This window comes from Candoia aspera, chromosome 2, assembly GCF_035149785.1.
Source record: "Candoia aspera isolate rCanAsp1 chromosome 2, rCanAsp1.hap2, whole genome shotgun sequence".
In the NCBI taxonomy this organism is placed as follows: Eukaryota; Metazoa; Chordata; class Lepidosauria; order Squamata; family Boidae; genus Candoia; species Candoia aspera.
In genome coordinates this window covers 16,551,581-16,570,428 of record NC_086154.1, presented here as the reverse complement: position 1 = coordinate 16,570,428, position 18,848 = coordinate 16,551,581, and the positions used below count along the sequence as shown (strand labels likewise).

The following is an 18,848-nucleotide window of genomic DNA, read 5'->3' as shown; positions in this document are numbered from 1 at the left end:
ACTTCCGGGTCATGTGGCCAGCATGACGACTCGGAACGCCGTTACCTTCCCGCCGAAGCGGTACCTATTGATCTACTCACATTTGCATGTTTTCGAACTGCTAGGTGAGCAGGAGCTGGGACAAGCAATGGGAGCTCACCCCGCCGCGCGGATTCGAACCGCCGACCTTCCGATCGACAGCTCAGTGGTTTAACCCGCAGCGCCACTGCGTCCCATTGACTGGCTCATTAAGGGAAGATAAATCCTATAGGAGACTTTTTAAAAAAATATTCTGGTTTCCTTTCTAGACATGGAGGCAGCTGTGGCGTGTACTGGAGATGTCAGACGTTGTGTTGCTTATCACAGACATCCGACACCCGGTGAGAATCCTGTTGATGACCTGCTGTGCTTGCTGTGGACCGGGTTCATCCAGACTTGCTCAGCAGGAGTTATGGAGTGGCACGGAAAGATCAGTTGTTGGCATTCTATATTTGAAGACACGTTTTTGTTTCTTCTTTTCTTCTGTGGTGGTTAATTCACGTGCCATTTATTCAGCCCGGCTTTAAAGATCTGGAGATGTTTGATCATTTTAAATGATGGAATGAAGAAGCCTCTAGAGAGGCTAAAGGCTTCCGTTCTTCTACAAGAGCCAGTAGACGGTATTAGGGATACCTAAGAGAAGAGAACAGCCCATTGTGATATAACATTGAAACTAAAGCCAGGGAGGGTGATCTTTGCCCTTCCAAATGTTGTTGGATTGCAACATCCATCAGTCTCAACAAAGAAGACAAATGGTCAAGGATGATGGGAGCTGAAATCCGGTGACATTTAAGATGACTCAGGTTATTTGTATGAGGCCAGAAAATAAAAGGAAAGCCACTGCTTCCATGCACTGTTTTAGAGAAGCATAGACTCAAGCTAGTAACTACAGCTGAAGAGCCACATTTGTACTCACCGTAAGATTTGGGATTCTGCTTTTCCATAATACCAGGTTGCACAGAGAACTGAATGCATCTGCACGCAGATCCCAGGGCATTGTCCCTTCACACCTTGAGAAAGGGGCAGAGGGATAAAGGGACATTTAGTTCAGCTGTCATGTATTCGTTAATGTTTGGAAAGAAGTAAAGGCAACCAGATATGCAGGTTATATTACTGTAAATCCATCTTCAGTTTCCTGTCTGTTTGTTGTCATTAATTGTAATGATATGCGAGACAGACCATGAGAGATGGGGCAAAGAGATGCTGCCTAGGGAATGGTCAGATAAGAGACGGCACAGCCTGCAGCTGCATAGCGGGTGGAGAAAGAGGCTCAGAAGGGACCCCCCCCCCCGACTTCTCAAGACTGTAAAGGGACAGTGGGAGATTTGTACTTTCCGACTTGCAAGGTTCTGTCAATGTAGCCGCACGATAAAGTTGAATTAGCTCATCTGGTCATGTTTCCTGTCTGGTCCACCTGGGAAGGCTGACGCAAATTAAACCAATTCTTTTCTCTAGAAAACTGAAATCGGAATGATGTCTTATTTTTGTAGATCTCCCCATTTTATCTTTTCCCTTTGCCAACCCTTTCTTGTTCAGGTCATCAACTTCTCCCCAGCCCTCTACAAGTTTGTAACCAAGCAGATGAAGAAAAACCTCATCCTAGTCCTGAACAAGATTGACCTGGCCCCACCAGCCCTGGTGGTGGCCTGGAAGCATTACTTCAAGAGTCGGTTCCCTGAGATCCATGTGATCTGCTTTACTTCTTACCCACAGCAAGACCAAGATCCCAGTGCAGGTATTTTCTGAAACATATTCATAAACTTTCACAGCGACCCCTGGATGCCACATTTCAATGTAGTTCTGCGTTGGCTGAGCTGTCACAGATGTCGCATAGCACCATATGCTATGAAGGGGATAGCAGAATTATAATGGTTCATTTTGGTTTTTTTATTAATAAAAGGAACATTGCAGGCTAAGGAGTATAGAAAAGGTCCTCAGTCATTGGCCAGATCTGAAGTGTGTGTGAGTTTGGTCTCTAAAAAGTGATGAACTCCCTTTGGTTGAGCTGACTCCTGGAAACCACATGAAATGTTCAGGTTGTCTTCTTTGCAATACTGTGGAAGTGGTTTGCCTTCAACTTCCTCTGGAATGGTTCTTTAACTACATCCAGAGATTTCCTAGTAGTCTCTCTTCGTGACCAGCCAATGTCAGGCAAGTGCTACCTCCTGGCAGTGTCAGTAAATTAACATGTGATCTGGGGACAAGCAACTGGGTTCATACAGATGTTTTGGATCTCACTTCCCCTACATCCTGACCAGTATTCAAAATATGTGGACAGCCAACAATGTAAACAATATCAGGATCATTATTATTACTAATAATTTATTCCATGTATATGCCACCCAACTCCCAAGGACTTCTGGGGGGTTTGTGGCCTTGATTCCTCCTTTGTCTACTACTTCTCATGTCATGGACAGAATCCAAAGTTTTGGCTTTGAATCTTGACCTGAAATCTTCTGCCTTTTTTTCACTTTCAGTGTTTAAAAAACGCCGGAAGCGTCGAAAGGGATGGAGCACAGCTCTGGGGCCCGATCAACTGCTGAGCTCTTGTGAGACTATCACAGCTGGCAAAGGTTCGGCTGGTCACATCTGGGCTGGGCCTGCATCACTACTTTTGACCCGGGATGAAATCGCTCCTAAAAGGCAGTGCCAGGATGGTTCAGTTTGGGCTTAGCAAGGAAAGCTGCCAGAGCTCAAGGGTGCAAATAATCCATTTTCTTTTCCTTGAAACCCAGCCACTTTGGCTCAGTTTAATAAAGAATAAGCTGTGGAAGCTCAGGGTTAGCGTATATACTCAGAACTTCTCCAATCTATCACTAAATTTGGAGTAAAATGGTCTCAACAAGGCCACATAATACAGAAGTGCTCTCCAATTTCCTCCATTTAATTTGATATACAGGTAGTCCTCGCTTAATGACTGTTCATTTAGCGACCGTCCGGAGTTACGAAGGTGCTGGAAAAAACGACTTATGACTGTTCCTCACGCTTACAACTGTTGCAGCATCCCCGGGGTCATGTGATCATAGTTCGGGTGCTTGGCAACTGACATGCATTTACGACGGTTGCGGCATCCTGCAGTCACATGATTTCCATTTTCGACCAGCCGGCTTCCAATAAGTAAAATCAATAGGGAACTGTGTAATTGGCTTAACGGCCACGTGGTTTGCTTAATGACCATGTGATTTGCTTAAGGACCACCACAAAAACGGTTGTAAAATTGGGTCCAGATTTGCTTAATGACCTCATCGATTAGCGACCTAAATTCCAGTCTCAATCTCAATTGTTAAGCGAGGACTCTCTGTATACTTCAGACACCAAATTGCCTGCCTGCCTGCCTGCCTGCCTGCCTGCCTGCCTGCCTGCCTGCCTGCCTGCCTTCCTTCCTTCCTTCCTTCCTTCCTTCCTTCCTTCCTTCCTTCCTTCCTTCCTTTCTAGATTTATATCCCACCTTGACAGTATTTACACAATTCAAGGCACTCTGCATAGCAGCTCCCCGTGAAGTGGGTAGGGCAGAGAAAGAGGGACTGGCCTGAGGTCACCCAGCCAGCTTCAGGCCAAAGGCAGGAAAAGAACTCACCATCTCCTGGTTTCTAATCCAGCATCTTCACCACTGCACCAGACTGGCTGTGATCATTTCTGCTGTTGTCATTGTTGTAATTTCCCCTCTTTTTTGCCAGTGGACTTGAGCAGTTGGAAGGAGAAAATTGAGTGGGATGCTGCTAGTGCAGGCCTGCCGCTTGATGACTCCGAGGAAGAGGAGGAAGATGACAGAAGCGCAGCCGTGCTAGTGGAGCATCAGACAGATGTAGCTATGGAGGCTGGTGAAGTTTCCCAGGAACTCTACAAAGATGGAATCTTGACAGTTGGCTGTGTAGGTGAGTCTGCCCTCAAAGCCATCCAGCAGGGGATTGTTCTGAAGGGAGCAGAGAATTTGTAGGACTATCTTTGAGGGGGAGGCTTGGTGAAATCATCACAGGTACTCCTCGATTACGACCACAATTGGGAATGGAACTTTCATCACTAAGCGAGGCAGTCATTAAGTGAGCCAGACCCAATGTTACGAACTTTTTTGCCACAGTCGTTAAGTGAATCACTGCAGTTGTTAAGTGAATCATGTGTCGTTAAGCAAATCCAGCTTCCCCCATTGACTTTGCTTGTCCGAAGCTGGCTGGGAAGGTCGCAAATGGCGATCATGTGACCCCTGGATGCTGCAACCATCATAAGTACATGCCGATTGCCAAGCGCCCAAATTTTGATCACATGACAGCAGGGATACTGCAATGGTCATAAGCGTGAGGACTGGTCGCAAGTCACTTTTTCCTGCCCCATCGTAACTTTGAGCAGTTTCTAAATGGTGGTCATATGTTGAGGACTCCCTGTACCCTTGTGCTATAGAAGGACATGGACTAGAACAGGTCCAAACTTGCATACAAAACGCAAAGCCAGTGGTATGTTACTGACAGTGCAATCCTGTGCGTATCTATTTGGAAGTAATGCCTATTGAATTTACAGGGCTGATTCCAAAGTAAGTGAATTTTGAATGGCCGCCTAAATGAACCGGCTAAAGTATTGGATTCCTATTGGTAGGATTTGGGTTCAAGTTCTCTCTTGTTCATGGAACTCTTCACTGAAAGTTGCAGCCAGCCTTCTCTCTTGACCTAGTTAATTTCACAAAGTCGTAATGAGGATAACCACCTGAACTCCTTGCAAGGAAAGGTGAGATCAGACTGTACTTATAGCAAAACCTCAATTTAATGGGCTCTCATTTAGCAGGTTTCAGTTATGACGGAAAGAATTGTTGGCAGATTGCTGGGAAAGCCTTTGGCCCAGGAGAGATCAGAAAAGTCACACACCAGGCATTTCTATAAAAAATAATTTTATTTACAGAAAGCAAAACATATTTAAAAGCTTCTGCATTTTTACAGGCTCTCAGTGAGAGCTGCTACATGCCTACACAGAAGGGAAACAAACTAAAACAAGTCCAGGCAAGTTGTTCCTCCCAGGTGCAAAAAAATTAACATCCGAAAAGCGGACAATTAAATTCAACCTCTTCACCTGGCCAAAATGATTAGTTACCATAGTAACCTTAATCTGTAGTAGAAAACATTAACACTCCCCTTTTTCTACTACAGAATAAGATGCAAACCAATTTTCTTTGACAACTCTGTCCATTCACATTATTTTAACATTATCTCCCCTTTGGTTTAACAGAAAGCTACCATCCTTCTTCCTGTGTATTTCTAAACCTAGGTTGTTATAATTCCAAGGCTTTTTAATGTGAAATGGCTTTTCATGCAGGCTTCAAAATCAAGCCTTTGTTTTTCTGTTGGTGTGAACAGCAGCAAATCATCAACATAAATGCACAGATACATACAGCCTTGTTTGTCCTTCTTCATATATACACAGGGATCTGCTTTTCCTTTTTCAAAACCAAAATTCTGCAGTTTTTCATCTAATTTTTGGTTCCAGGATCTAGCAGCTTGTTTTAACCCATAGATTGACGTCTGTAGTTCACAGACTAGATTCTCCCCTTTTTCATAGCCAGGGGGTTGCTGCATGTATAATTTGTGGTCTAAATCACCATAGAGAAATGCAGTTTGAATGTCATAGTGGTGAACTGACATTCCTTTCAGTGCAGCAATTTTTAACAGTAATCAAACTGATTCACCTTTAGTAACTGGTGCAAAAGTCTTGTCAAAGTCTAAATCTTTCCTTTGAGTGAACCCTTTTGCAACTAACCTTGCTTTATATTTTTGGATTTTGCCATCAGCATCCCTTTTCAGTTTGAAAACCCACCTGCAACCTAGACAGCGTTCATTGGGAGGTAGATTTACCAGTTTCCATGTTTTATTTTCTTTCAAGGATGCTAATTCCTGTTGCATGGCAGAATGCCAATTTTGTGCAATCTCAGGTGGTAAAGCATTCACTTGTTCTGAAGACTCAGGTTCTGTGAATATGTGAAAAGCCTTTATTGTTTCAGCCTGAAAACGTGATGGAGGAACGCCTGTATTACTCCTCTGAGATCTGTGAGGTAATACAGGGCTTAAATTTTGACTCCTATCGCTTTCCTGAGAAGCATCTGTCTCATCAGACAGATCTTCAGTTTGCTTTTCTGGTTTAATGTCCTCATCAGGCAAAAAATCACCATCAGCAAGTCCTTGCTGTTCTCTTGTGGTGGTCAGATCAACTGGAGAGCTAGAATTTAATCTCCCCCAGTTTTTTTTAGCAAAAGAAGCGCTTTTGCTAATTATTAATTTCTCTCCCATTATGAACCTGTAGCTCCTTTGGCTTTGTTCATAGCCAACAAAAATGGCTTTCTTTGTTGTGGGGCCTCCTTTCCTTCTCTGTTGTTTTGGAATATGAACCCAAGCAGTGCTACCAAACACTCTCATATGGTTTACCTTTGGTTTCACACCATAAAACAAATGGAATGAAGTGTCCTGAATCACAGAGTTATACAATCTGTTTTGTACATAACAGGCAGTAGATATGGCCTCTCCCCAATACTTAAAAGATAAATGTGAATCTTTAAGCATGCATTCCATTGCATTTTGCAAGGTTCTGCCCTTTCTTTCAGCACCACCATTTTGCTGAGGGGTGTAAGGGTTAGAAAGAATTTGTTCTATCCCCTTTTCCACTAGGAACCTTCTGAATTTGTGAGAAAGGTACTCTCCTCCCCTATCACATTGGAGTGCAGATACAGGCCTAGGGAATTTTCTATTTGCCCATGTCACAAAACTTTTAAATTTCTCAAATGCCTCATCTTTGTGTTTTAAGATGTAGATAAATGTGTGTCTTGAGAAATCATCAGTGATGGTCATTGCATACCTTGCTTGTCCAAGACTTGGAGTAAAAGGACCAATAATGTCAGAGTGTACAATTTCCAAAGGTCTAGTTGTAACTCTGTCACTGTGCTTACTCACAGGAGCTTTTAGTGTTTTACATTCTTTGCAAACTAGACAATCTAAGTATTTGTCACAGGGTTTTATCTTTAGGTCAGCACACAGCTGTGGCATTTGTGCTATATACTTGAAATTAGCATGACCAAATCTCCTGTGCATCAGGTGTACACATTGGTCATGATATGGCGTGTTGCCAACTGCAGCCTTGCAGCTTGGCTTCCTTGCATTTTGCACAATGTACAAGGAATCTTTTAATATACCAGTAGCACACAATTTTCCATTTTTACGTATCTCACAACCATTTTTCTTAAATGTTATGACATACCCTATTGCAGCTAATTGTGCCACAGATAAAAGGTTTGACTGTAGATTTGGCACATACAACACACCTTTTACAGTTTTTCCCAAGCAGGATAAATACAAGTCACCTTGTCCCATAATTTTGGTCACAGACCCATCAGCCAAAGATACACTTTGTCTTTCAGTTTTAGACAGTGACACAAAAGAGCTTTTACAATTACATAAATGACAACTGGCCCCAGAATCTAACACCCATACATCAGAATTACCCTTCTCAGCAACCTGTGCAATTTGGCTTGTCTGAAGAGCCTTCTTCTGTGTTGCCATTGTGTTCTTCTGTGTCTTTCTACTCTTGGGTCTCAAGGCACAGTCTTTCTGCAAATGTTCAGCTGAACCACAAGTGAAGCATCGCTGGCTGGCTAGTGCTGTGGCCTCAGCTTCCTTTCCCTTCTTTTCCCTTGTTTTCTGGTACTGCAGCTTTCCAGAAGAAATGGGGGAGGATCTTTCCTCTCTCTTCTCCCATTCAGCGAGTAAGTGCTGTGTAACATACGATGGGGTGAGGTCTGCTTCAGGCATAGCCTCCAGGGTACAAATCAGCATGTCCCACATTTCATTCAGTGAGGACAGCAGGATACAGGATTTTGTGGGAGGTGTAAATTCCATTCCTCTCTCCTGCAACTCAACAAACAGCTGCTGAATATAATGCAGGTGCTCAGGAAGGCTATCTCCTTCTGCAAGGTAGGCTTTGTACAGCTTTTTTGTCAGGGTAACTTTACTCCCTGCTGTTGCCTTTACATACAAGTCTCTCAAAGCATCCCAAAGTTGCTTTGCAGATTGCATGCCTCGCACGTGGACTAGCTGATTGTCCTCAACTCCCAGGATAATGGTGGCTCTAGCCCGCTCATCCTGTCTCAGCCATTCAGCACTGGGATTTTGGGGGGATTGCTCACCAATTGGCAGCCAAAGATTCTCTCTGTGAAGATACATCTCCATCTTCAGGGCCCAATTCAAATAGTTGGTCCCTGATAGGCGCTCCAGAGGCATTGCTGAGGGCTGGGAGGTAGCCATGGCTTCTTCCTTCTTTTGCAAGTCACCTCAGCTGGCTTCTTTGTCCTGCAGACCGGCGGTTACTGGAAAATCTCCAGGTGGCTCCAAAGAAAATCTTCACAGGTCTTTGCTACCTACCTTTAAATTGTGCATGAGGTGTGGAGCTGATCTCTCTATTCTCTCTGGGTTTTACTGGGCTTACTGGGCTGTTTACTGGGCACATAACCTGTTGGCAGATTGCTGGGAAAGCCTTTGGCCCAGGAGAGATCAGAAAAGTCACACACCAGGCATTTCTATAAAAAATAATTTTATTTACAGAAAGCAAAACATATTTAAAAGCTTCTGCATTTTTACAGGCTCTCAGTGAGAGCTGCTACATGCCTACACAGAAGGGAAACAAACTAAAACAAGTCCAGGCAAGTTGTTCCTCCCAGGTGCAAAAAAATTAACATCCGAAAAGCGGACAATTAAATTCAACCTCTTCACCTGGCCAAAATGATTAGTTACCATAGTAACCTTAATCTGTAGTAGAAAACATTAACAAGAATTTCTATCTGGACATTCCCCCACCTCTGAAATAACAGCCTTGTTCCTTGCACTTGAAGTAGTCCAGATGAGACAGTCAGCAAATATAGAAAAGAAAAATGTTAAATTTCTTATTTGCCCTGTTTTGCATAACCTGCAGCATGGCATCATGATGCAAATGACATTGATTTAGGTCATTTGCATCATGACTTCCAGATCATGCAGACTGGCACACATTACTATTTTGCATAATTTGTGTCATGACACCATGATATAAATTATACAGATTGATGTGAACAACATAATGCTATATTTAATGGGCATTTGGGATGAATGGGCACTTCTTCCCTGGAACAGCCAATTAAATCCAAGTTTTCTTTTAATAACAGCTAAAAGTCTGGAATGTAGTACAGCATTATTACTTGCTGATTAGAGGTGCTGAATATAGCTGCTATAGTTTCTCATTTGTTCTTGGCTAACTTTTTGAATTAATGATACATTTTGTAAAGGTAACTTGGCAATGGTTTAGCTGGTACAGATGGAAGTTGCCCTATGCAGGCTGAAAAAAAGAGAGAAGCTGATTCCTGTTGGATTTTTTTTTTTAAAATCTGTTCAGTCGTGTCCAATTCTCGGAGACTGCCTGGACAAGTCCCTGCAGTTTTTTTTTCTTCAGAAGCGGTTTGCCATTGCCTCCTTCCTACGGCCGAGAGAGAGTGACTGGCCCAAGGTCACCCAGCTGGCTTTGTGCCTAATGCGGGACTAGAACTCACGGTCTCCCAGTTTCCAGTCTGATGCCTTAACCTGGTATTTCCCAATCTTGGCCACTTGAAGATGTGTGGACTTCAACTTCCAGAATTCCCCAGCCAGCAAGGCTGGCTGGGGAATTCTGGGAGTTGAAGTCCACACATCTTCAAGTGGCCAAGGTTGAGAAACACTGCCTTAACCACTGTACCAAACTGGCTCTCTTCCTATTGGATAATCAGAAGGAAAAAAAACAGCTAATTTTACAGCTCTCCTCCCTAACTGGAATATCTGCAAGAAATAACACTTGCCTGCAGGCAGGAACTGGTGGGACCACAAAAGAGACAAAGTAATAGAAAATGAAGAAGCCAAAGTGCTTTGGGACTTTAGAATTCAAACAGACAAGCATCTGCTACACAACACTCCAGACTTAACAATCGTTGATAAGAAAGGCAAAAAAAGTCTGGACAGTGGACGTTGCAATACCTGGAGACAGTAGAAGAGAAGAGAAAGAACCGGAGAAAAATCACGAAATACAAAGACCTGCAAATAGACGTAGAAGGACTGTGGCAAAAGAAAGCGAAGGTAGTACCTGTCATGTTCGTCGTTGCAATGTTCAATGTACATCGTAACGTTTCGCATGCCATGGTGCTGACGCGCGTTCCGGTTGGGAGGGAGCTGCTGGGAGACCTTGTACCATGGTCCTTTTTACCCGTTGATTAGCAGAACTCGTTAGGAGCACCTGGGATGGGGAATTTGAAACGGTTGTATGAGGGGGGAGGGCTTACATTCACACCGAGGGTTTTTAGTTTGTATTTGGCGCGCTTTTGCTCATTCTCAGCTTTCTTTGTACTTGCATACTGTTCTTAAATAAACCGGATTTTATTCAAGCTCTGGCTTGTGAGTCTGAGAATACTTTAGGATAGGCAACCATTACAGTACCAATAATAATAGGCGCCTTGGGTGCAATTCCAAAACATCTGGAGCACCACTTGAACACCATCAGCCCTGACGAAATCACCACCAGTCAATTGCAAAAGGCAGCTTTACCTGGAACAGCTTACATCCTGCAATGATCCCTTTAACACCGTCAGTCAACAACATCTGCCTATCCCAGGCTCTTGGGAAGGACTCGATAGATGGACAAAAATGCCAAACCCATTCTAAACACCTGGCTGGCTGTGTTTTGTTGTTTATTCATTCAGTAGCTTCTGACTCTTCGTGACTTCATGGACCAGCCCACGCCAGAGCCGCCTGTCGGTGGTCGCCACCCCCAGCTCCCCCAAGGACGAGTCCGTCACCTCTAGGATATCATCCATCCATCTTGCCCTTGGTCGGCCCCTCTTCCTTTTGCTGGCTGACTGTGACCAACCATGTAATTTATTCCACTTGTATGCTGTCCAACTCTCAACAACTCGGAGCCAGCTGAAGGAGGATTGGCACTGCTCCATCCCACCACTGTGCTCAGGCGGGAGCCAAGCATAGCTGCAGATTCCCTGCTTTTGTGCACTCACAAAGCTGTTCAGAAAACTTTCTACAACTCAGCCTTGTTCCGTCTTTCAGTCCTCCTTTCTTGTTATATCCCTTACTTATGGGAAAAGTCTTGCTATCTTGAAGAAACTAGTGTTCTTTTCTGTTTTGCATGGAACTGTTACCCTGGACATGGTTCCTCCTGCAAGCCTTTCCTTTTCTGCAAGATCTTTTTCGCTTCACTTTCATTGCAACTGTAATGGCACTTTAAGTGTGGGTTAGCAGCATTTGTCCCTATTCTTCCCTCTTTCCCTTTCTTTTCTGTTTGCTGTGTATTTTAGGTCCTTTAAGAGCACCATCTTTGGGAAGTCCTATACACCAAATTTGTGGCATAAATAAAATATGAAACCCTAAAGTTTGGGGGGACTTGTAGACCTACCTTCCCCCACCAGGGCACCCCTCTAGATATAGGACTTCCAGTTTCCAATATCTGGCCAAAATCCTATGGTGAGCCTTCAAGGTGGCTGTATGATGTCGAATGACTGTTGTTCTTCCACAGTTTTGGATTTTTGGGTTTTCTTTTTTACTTACATTTGAGCATTTTATGGTTTTTTAATTGTCATAATGTTTGCATGCCACCCAGAGTCATGTTTCGTGAGATGGGCAGCTATATAAATTTGCTAAATAAATAAGTAAATAAATAAGCAAGCCAGCTGTAGTAGACCACCTGGCCCAACATCTTGTTTCATGCAAGAGCTGGTGGGTCCCCCAAGCAAACCTCTAATGCAGCCTTTCTCAGCCTTTTGACCCTGGAGGAACCCGTGAAATAGTTTTCGGGCCTGGTGGAACCCCTGCACGTTCAGGCTCAAAGAGAGGCCGGAAGCTACAAAATTATTATATTTGTTTCATGGGTAGGCCTGTATAGATGCATGAACAGGGTTCTTAAACTAAAAATAAAGGATGAAGCTTACCTCTTTAATGTGAAGTTGCCCAAACTGGAAATAATTTTTTAAATAAATTGTGATCGCCCAGGAAATTCCCTAGTTACCTCTCACGGAACCCTGGGGAGCCACTGAGCCCTGGTGGAGAAATCCTGCTCTAATGGCAACAGCTCTGATTAATGCTGGAGTTGGTGAGAAGAGCCATTTTGATTTTGCCCTTCCCTTTCCCTGTCTGGTCTTCCTCCCTGCAGGCTTCCCCAATGTGGGCAAGTCCTCCCTCATCAACGGGCTGGTGGGCCGCAAAGTGGTGAGCGTCTCCCGCACTCCTGGCCACACTAAGTACTTCCAGACCTACTTCCTTACACCCACGGTCAAGTTATGTGATTGTCCTGGGCTCATCTTCCCGTCTCTTGTTGAGAGGAAACAGCAGGTAAGAGTTTGTGATGGGAAAAGGTTGGGGGGGACCATATTGGCTGCTTGTGTGGATCTGCATTCAGAGATCTGGAAGGAAATGACGTTTGGAAAAGGGACAAAGTCGGTAAAGGTTTCATCTCCAGTGTGACCAGCACTTGGATGTAGTTGATTAGGAATGTGAGCTGAGGTTCTGTCACACTCTCATGCTGTGGTGGGAGTACATGTTTGCAAAATCGCGAGAAGGCACATAAAGGATTGAACGGAGGGAGCTCCATTATATGTAGTTTGACTGTTATTCTATGCTGAACAGTCGCACCTCTCTCAGCTCCGGAAAGGAGTTTCTCCAACCCAACCTACAGAATCTAAGGATTGGATTTTCTTCCAACTCACCGTGCAAAATGCAAGATAGTGAGAATTTTAAGTGATTTGCCATGGGCTCCTTCATCTGCAGGTATTATAATCGCTAGTTCCCACATTGTTCGATCACTCAGCCAATTCTGGTAGAGAGTATTGCTGATGGAGCTTACCAGCTGTGAAAATGCCAGATTCCAAAAAGATGCTTTGACATTTGCAGAGCCACAAATGTATCACTCATCTGCAACTATGTAGAGTCACCATGTCTTTTCTCAGGCTTGTCCAGCTTCCCCGTCTTCAACCCTTTGGAGGCAAAGAATTGCAGACAGGTGCTTTGTTGATGCCTTTAGGGTCTTTGAAGCACCTCTCTTGAACTGCAGCTGAAGGGCTGCCCAGCCCTAGCCTGCTAATTGGAAAGTTTGTGGGTGATTCCTATATTAGTGTAGTGTCATGGTGACAACTTCAGATGAAGGCAATTAGCATTCAAATCCTGCTCTATTGTGTCCAGTCTCTGAGGTCTGCTAAGTATTTCTCACTCTTATCTATTTCTTCTTAACTTTTTGTGAAGATTAAAGGAAGACTATCAAGGGTGCTTCTCTAACTCCTTGACAGAAGGCTAAGAAAAAATGGAACGAGTGGACATTACATCTGAAAAAGCCCACTTATATTGCTGATGCCTCTGGATCTGAGCGATGGACATGTGTGTGTGTGAATGTGTGTGGGCTTAAAAGACAGTTGGAAGGTCTTAGGTACTAATGGAAGAGCCTCCAGAGTCCCCCTTAGCCGATGAAGGCTTGTATAAGGCTGCTTCGGTGTATTTCTACAGAGACAGACTAGGAGGCATGCAGGGAGATTTGTGATGTGAAAACTTCATGCCCTGTTCGATGATGATTGCAGGAGGATGTCCTTTCCCTTGTTAAAATCAGTATTCTGCCCATCAGGCTGCACTGCCAGGGCAGGGAATGTTTCATGGCTGTAGGAGATGAGACGCCCAGATACCCTTTGGTGGGAGGACCACGAACCTGTATTGGACCATCAGCTAAGAAAATGAAAAACCAGAGTGAAGGAGAGACTTGGTTTCTGAGGTTCTATTATGCAATGCAGGGGTGTTCGTTGGAAGAGAGACAGGATGACTCACTGTTGCCCATAACTGGAAAGACGAGTTGTGTGCTGCAGGAGATGATGTTTTGAGCAAGGGGTGTGTCTTTTGTTGAAAGAATATCCTCCCATCTCCCTTCCTCCAGTTTCTTAGTCTGTCAACTACTGCAGAGTAAATCAGATTGCAGCCCCTGGCAAACAACAGATCCTTTCTCTTTGTTTTTCAGATACTGGCCGGGATCTATCCTATTTCCCAGATCCAAGAGCCGTACACATCTGTGGGGTACCTGGCTAGCCGGATTCCAGTTCAGTCCTTGCTCAAGCTGCGGCATCCAGATGCTGAACACGGCAAGCCTGAACCCCCTTGGTGTGCCTGGGATGTGTGTGAAGGTAACGCTGCTGGAGCAACAACATCTCAGCTGAGTTGGGAGCTCAACATGGCTCTAACCCCCCCATCCCCTTCCCTGTCTTTTCAGCCTGGGCTGAGAAACGAGGTTACAAGACAGCCAAAGGAGCCCGCAATGATGTTTACCGAGCAGCCAACAGCCTTCTACGCCTGGCCGTCGACGGGCGGCTCTGTGTTTGCATGCGACCTCCGGGCTACATGTCACAGAAAGGTCTCCGACAACTGTCTCCAGCAGTCTCCAACTGCCACTCTAGCAGTTTCTCCAGAACTTCCAAAGGGGAAACGGCAACTCTAGCCTGGTGCTCTTCAGATAGATGGGGCTTCTGCAATCTCATGAATCCAGCATGTCTGGCAGGCTCCAGGCGGGGGAAAATTGGTCACGGGAAACAGGCAGGAGTTGTGAAGGACTCACATCCAGCTGGCCTGGAATCACGCATAAGTGCTGGAGAGGATCCCCATGTCCCGATAGCTTCCCACTTGCGTTTCTCAGTACTGGTATAGAGGCCTATTTCACGTGCCTTGAATGGATGAGCAGCCCAGCGCTTAGGTGCCAAGCATGGAGATCCATGCAAGCAGTGGGAGTAGCTCCCATGGAGCTCCTTCATGTATATTTTATGGATGTCTCTGTGTTGGGGTGGCCGCGATGTGGGCCCTGCTAGCAAAATCTCAGAAAGGAATGTTGAGAGTGAGGATAAAAGTGGAATTTGTGTTCAGAAGAGTTAAGGGTCCAGCATCCCGTCCTGTTTTATTTGTATTGTATTGTATTGTATTTTATTTGTATTTATTATCCAATGTGTGCCCCACTTTTCAGGGCTGTACCAATGTTCAAGGCAGCCTGCAGCAATCAAAATTTAGCTAATAGTATAATTGATGCAATCAAAACCAAAACCAAAACTACAATCAGCTTTCAAAATAATCAACAATTAAATACTTGGCAAAAGAGAGGCCATTTGTCCATCTTCCTAAATGCTGGGCATATTATGCGTAATGATTTATGCATAATCTATATGCTGCTAAAACTCTTGTGTCTGTTTGATACATTGTAACCTTCAACTGGCTGAAATGGTGCATCGTAGGGCAACAATTTTTGAACCAAGGTACCTCAAATGGGCTAACGTATAGAATGCATCCAAAATCGGGACCCTTGATGTCTGTAGAATAGAAATTTGGCAAATTTTATAAAACCTATGACATAAAAATTATCATAAAACATTTTATGACATAATGCAAAATGTCCTAAAACATTTCCTGTGGTCAGCTCCTGATGTTTGACTGTGCTATACAGTTCAACATTTGCTACTTTCAAGGCAGATACATCTCTGAATGTCTCCCTAAATTTTTAAGAACTTTTCCAATGAAGGCAGTGAAGGCATTTGAAAGTTGAAGGCACTGAGGGATCTGGTAAGGAAATATCTTTGAAATGACGACTCAGTGGGCCACGGGTTGTCTAGTATTAGCACAAATACTGTACTACACTCTGCCTTTTTGTGCAGGAAAATGGATGTTTTGCAGAAGCGATCACTTTGGGATCACAGAGGGCTTTTATTTTTAACTAGAAAGAATGGCTCAGGGTAGAGGACGTGCTCGCCCTGTCCCTGGCGCTTTTTTGTTTTTCACAGCTCCATTTTTATTTATTTATTCTATTTATTTATTTGATTTCTGTAGCCACCCGTCTCAGCAAGTGACTCTGAGTGGTTTTGTCCTCTGCAGCCATGTGGGAGCATCACCCTGAGACAGCCGAGATTGCAGCTTTGCAGGAGGCTCACCGCCGAGAAGGCAAGCGCAGCTCTGCTGAGGAAAACGAGGGGGAGGAAGAAGAGGAGGATGAAATCTCCAGCTCGGGAGAGGAGGAGGATGAAGAGAAAGACCGGGATGCTGATGAAGAAGGTGAAGAGGAAGAGGAACCGGTCTCTGCACCCAAGAGCGGGCCCAGCCAGCCAGCTCCTCCCAGAAAGGGAAAGTTAGCCACCCAAAACTTGTTTGCTTTGCTTGGGGAGGATGAATGTTAGTAGCTTCCCCTGTTGGACTAAGGGGTGGGCGACAGACTTGCCCAGCCCAACCCAGCCGCCCTGCCCGCTGTGCATTCCCCAGCTCCGGAGCCGCTGTGTATCAATAAAGGTGACGTTTATTTCCTGGTCTACTTTTGTGGCTGTGGGGAGGTGAAGGGTCAGCGATTAGGAACACAGGATGAGTCCGTGGTCTGTCTTGCTCTGAACTCTCGTCATAGTTGCTGGCTGGGAGATGCTGGGGTGCCCACGAACAGAACCGTAACCTGCTGCCCATCACTTGGGTGGGTTGACCGCTGCCCAGGATTGCAGATTCGTTCTCAGATATTTACATCCTTTTGTAGTCAAAGCAGGATCATCTGTGCATTCAGCGAAAATAGCCCCAGGCCCAGGGAAGCGGAAGTTTTGCAAAAGTACAACAGTCTTTAGGAAGGAAGTGTATGTGGGGGAAGGAACTTTCATACCACCACTCAAAACAGCCCAGTGAAAATGGAGTCTGCTCTGGGTAGAGAATACTGACGTCTCCAGGTGGGGCAGGAAAGAGAAGTGGGGTGGGGTGGAAAGGAGTAGAATAGGGCATGACTGGTTCGCATTCAGACTGAAATGTTCACACCACCCTGTGTCTTGCTCAGTGTTTCTCAGCTTCAGCAACTTTAAGATGTGTGGACTCCAACTCCCAGAATTCCCAGAAGAATGTGTGGACTTCAACTCCCAGAATTCCCCAGGAATTCTGGGGAATTCTGGGAGTTGAAGTCCACACATCTTAAAGTTGCCGAGGTTGAGAAACACTGGTCCTGCTGCCGATTTCATTTCATGGTCTTCCATGGCGATTATTATATTTAATATGGTATATCCATTGTTCAGTTTATGGAAGAGAGATTTGTCTATGGTGGCCACTATCACATAATCTGACTTTGTCTTACAAATTTAGGGCAAGCTATATGCATAAAAGCTTCCATCACAAATGATTGAGATGGCCTGACTGCCAAATGAGGCTGAATGAATGAATGCTTTGCTGCGGTCTTAGACCCGAATACAAACTAAAAATCAATGTAAAACACAGATTAACGGGTCAAGTGATAATGCATTAATTCTGTGTAATTAGATTTTTTAAAAACTCTAGTTTCATGTGAATCGATTTGCATCAGTCCTGTGGGAGTTACCAGAGTGTGAAATGGAGTTAAATCCCCAAGTTAAAAACAAAACAAAACAGCAGCAACAGGTCTCCATCTTCCTTATACCTGCTGCTAACCATTCTTTGATGAAATGCTTGTTGCCATGTGAATTTTCCAAGGGCTGCACTTTCTCATTTGAACTGTCTCGACTGTGATTGCCAGCTAATAATGCATTAGTCATTATCGTTTGTCTTCTGGCTTGCCTGGACATGGGACAAAGGTCTTCTCAAGGCAGCGCTAGTTTAATTTCTGCCAAACTTCAGCTTGACTCCTTTCAGAATTGACACGTTGCTCACAACTTTCCAGTATAATCAGTACAGAAACTTGTTGCATTCACATTTGAGCAGTTTTCCCCATGTATCTTCCAATGCATTGGGTTCCTACTCTTATTGTCCCCAGCGGGCAATATCAGCCATGTAGTCCAACTCAGCCAGAGTGCCACAGGCTAGGAACAGCTCCATTAGTGGCTGCGAGAGCTTGCAGGCATCCTTTGCCAGCACAAGCGGGCCAACTCTTTGACTTATCTAAAGAGTGAAATGAAATTTAATGGCAGATGGAACCCTTGGATTGGCACTGTCTCTACATGTATCCCATTGTAAGAGCAAGGAAGAGAAAGGGAAGGTTTGTGTGGCTTTGACCGTGCGTTTTGAATGAAGAAGGCCTCTTTTCTACACCTTGGCGTTTCCAATGGAAGGGTTTTACAGCTGAGGATTGCCTGATCCTTTACCTGCTGTTGGTTGCCTGCTCCTAATCTTTAGGTACATATGCAGAAAGGTGTGTGTGTTGGAGTGCTTTGGCAGGACGTTTACATGCAGTATATGTACTGCTAATACAAAGGGCAACATTTAATGATACAAAAAGTATTTCTGCGGGATAACAGGAATGAAAAAAAGACGTTTTCTTTAGTAATGCAGGTAGTCCTCAACTTACAACTGTTCGTTTAATGACGGTCCCGGAATGGGTGCTTTACAGCGTGTAAAGCACTTCTGAGCGTCGCAAGATGTTGCACCACCCCCCTGGTCACATGACTGCATTTTGGGTGCTTGGCAACCAGCCTGTATTTATGACCAGTTGCAGCATCCCATGGTCACATGATCGCAGTTTGTGATGTTTTTTGCCGTTTCCCTGCAAAAAATGCCCATTGGGGAAGCTGGATTCGCTTAATAACCCATGATTCGCTTAACAACCACCATAAAAATGGTTGTAAAATCGGGTCCGGTCATGTGGTGACTCGGCTTACAACCGCAATGATTTACAATGGAAGTTCCAGTCTCAATTGTGATCATTAAGTGGAGGACTACCTGTAAAGAGGACAGGACCAAGTAAGGTATCGCATGCCTCCAGTGCCACTAAGCCTGTCTCCCCACTGATGGGACAGTGATGCATCATGCAAGAAATCCAATGAGATTTTTCTCTTCCTGCGAACAGTATCCTTGTGGACTCATCTTTTA

The 18,848-nt window shown here is 44.6% G+C and overlaps 1 protein-coding gene across 1 annotated transcript in view; it reads left to right on the top strand.

Annotated features, from left to right (window-relative positions):
• The window catches only part of GNL1 (G protein nucleolar 1 (putative)), a 38,036-nt gene extending 21,685 nt beyond the window's left edge, over positions 1-16,351 (top strand). Inside the window, exons 5-12 of the mRNA XM_063291323.1 lie at positions 288-359; positions 1,555-1,753; positions 2,496-2,591; positions 3,696-3,893; positions 12,196-12,374; positions 14,038-14,200; positions 14,287-14,427; positions 15,927-16,351. Coding sequence (XP_063147393.1) covers positions 288-359; positions 1,555-1,753; positions 2,496-2,591; positions 3,696-3,893; positions 12,196-12,374; positions 14,038-14,200; positions 14,287-14,427; positions 15,927-16,225 — 1,347 coding nt within the window. The 3' untranslated portion in view covers positions 16,226-16,351. The remainder of the gene's footprint in view (positions 1-287; positions 360-1,554; positions 1,754-2,495; positions 2,592-3,695; positions 3,894-12,195; positions 12,375-14,037; positions 14,201-14,286; positions 14,428-15,926) is intronic.
• Positions 16,352-18,848: the final 2,497 nt, after the last annotated feature.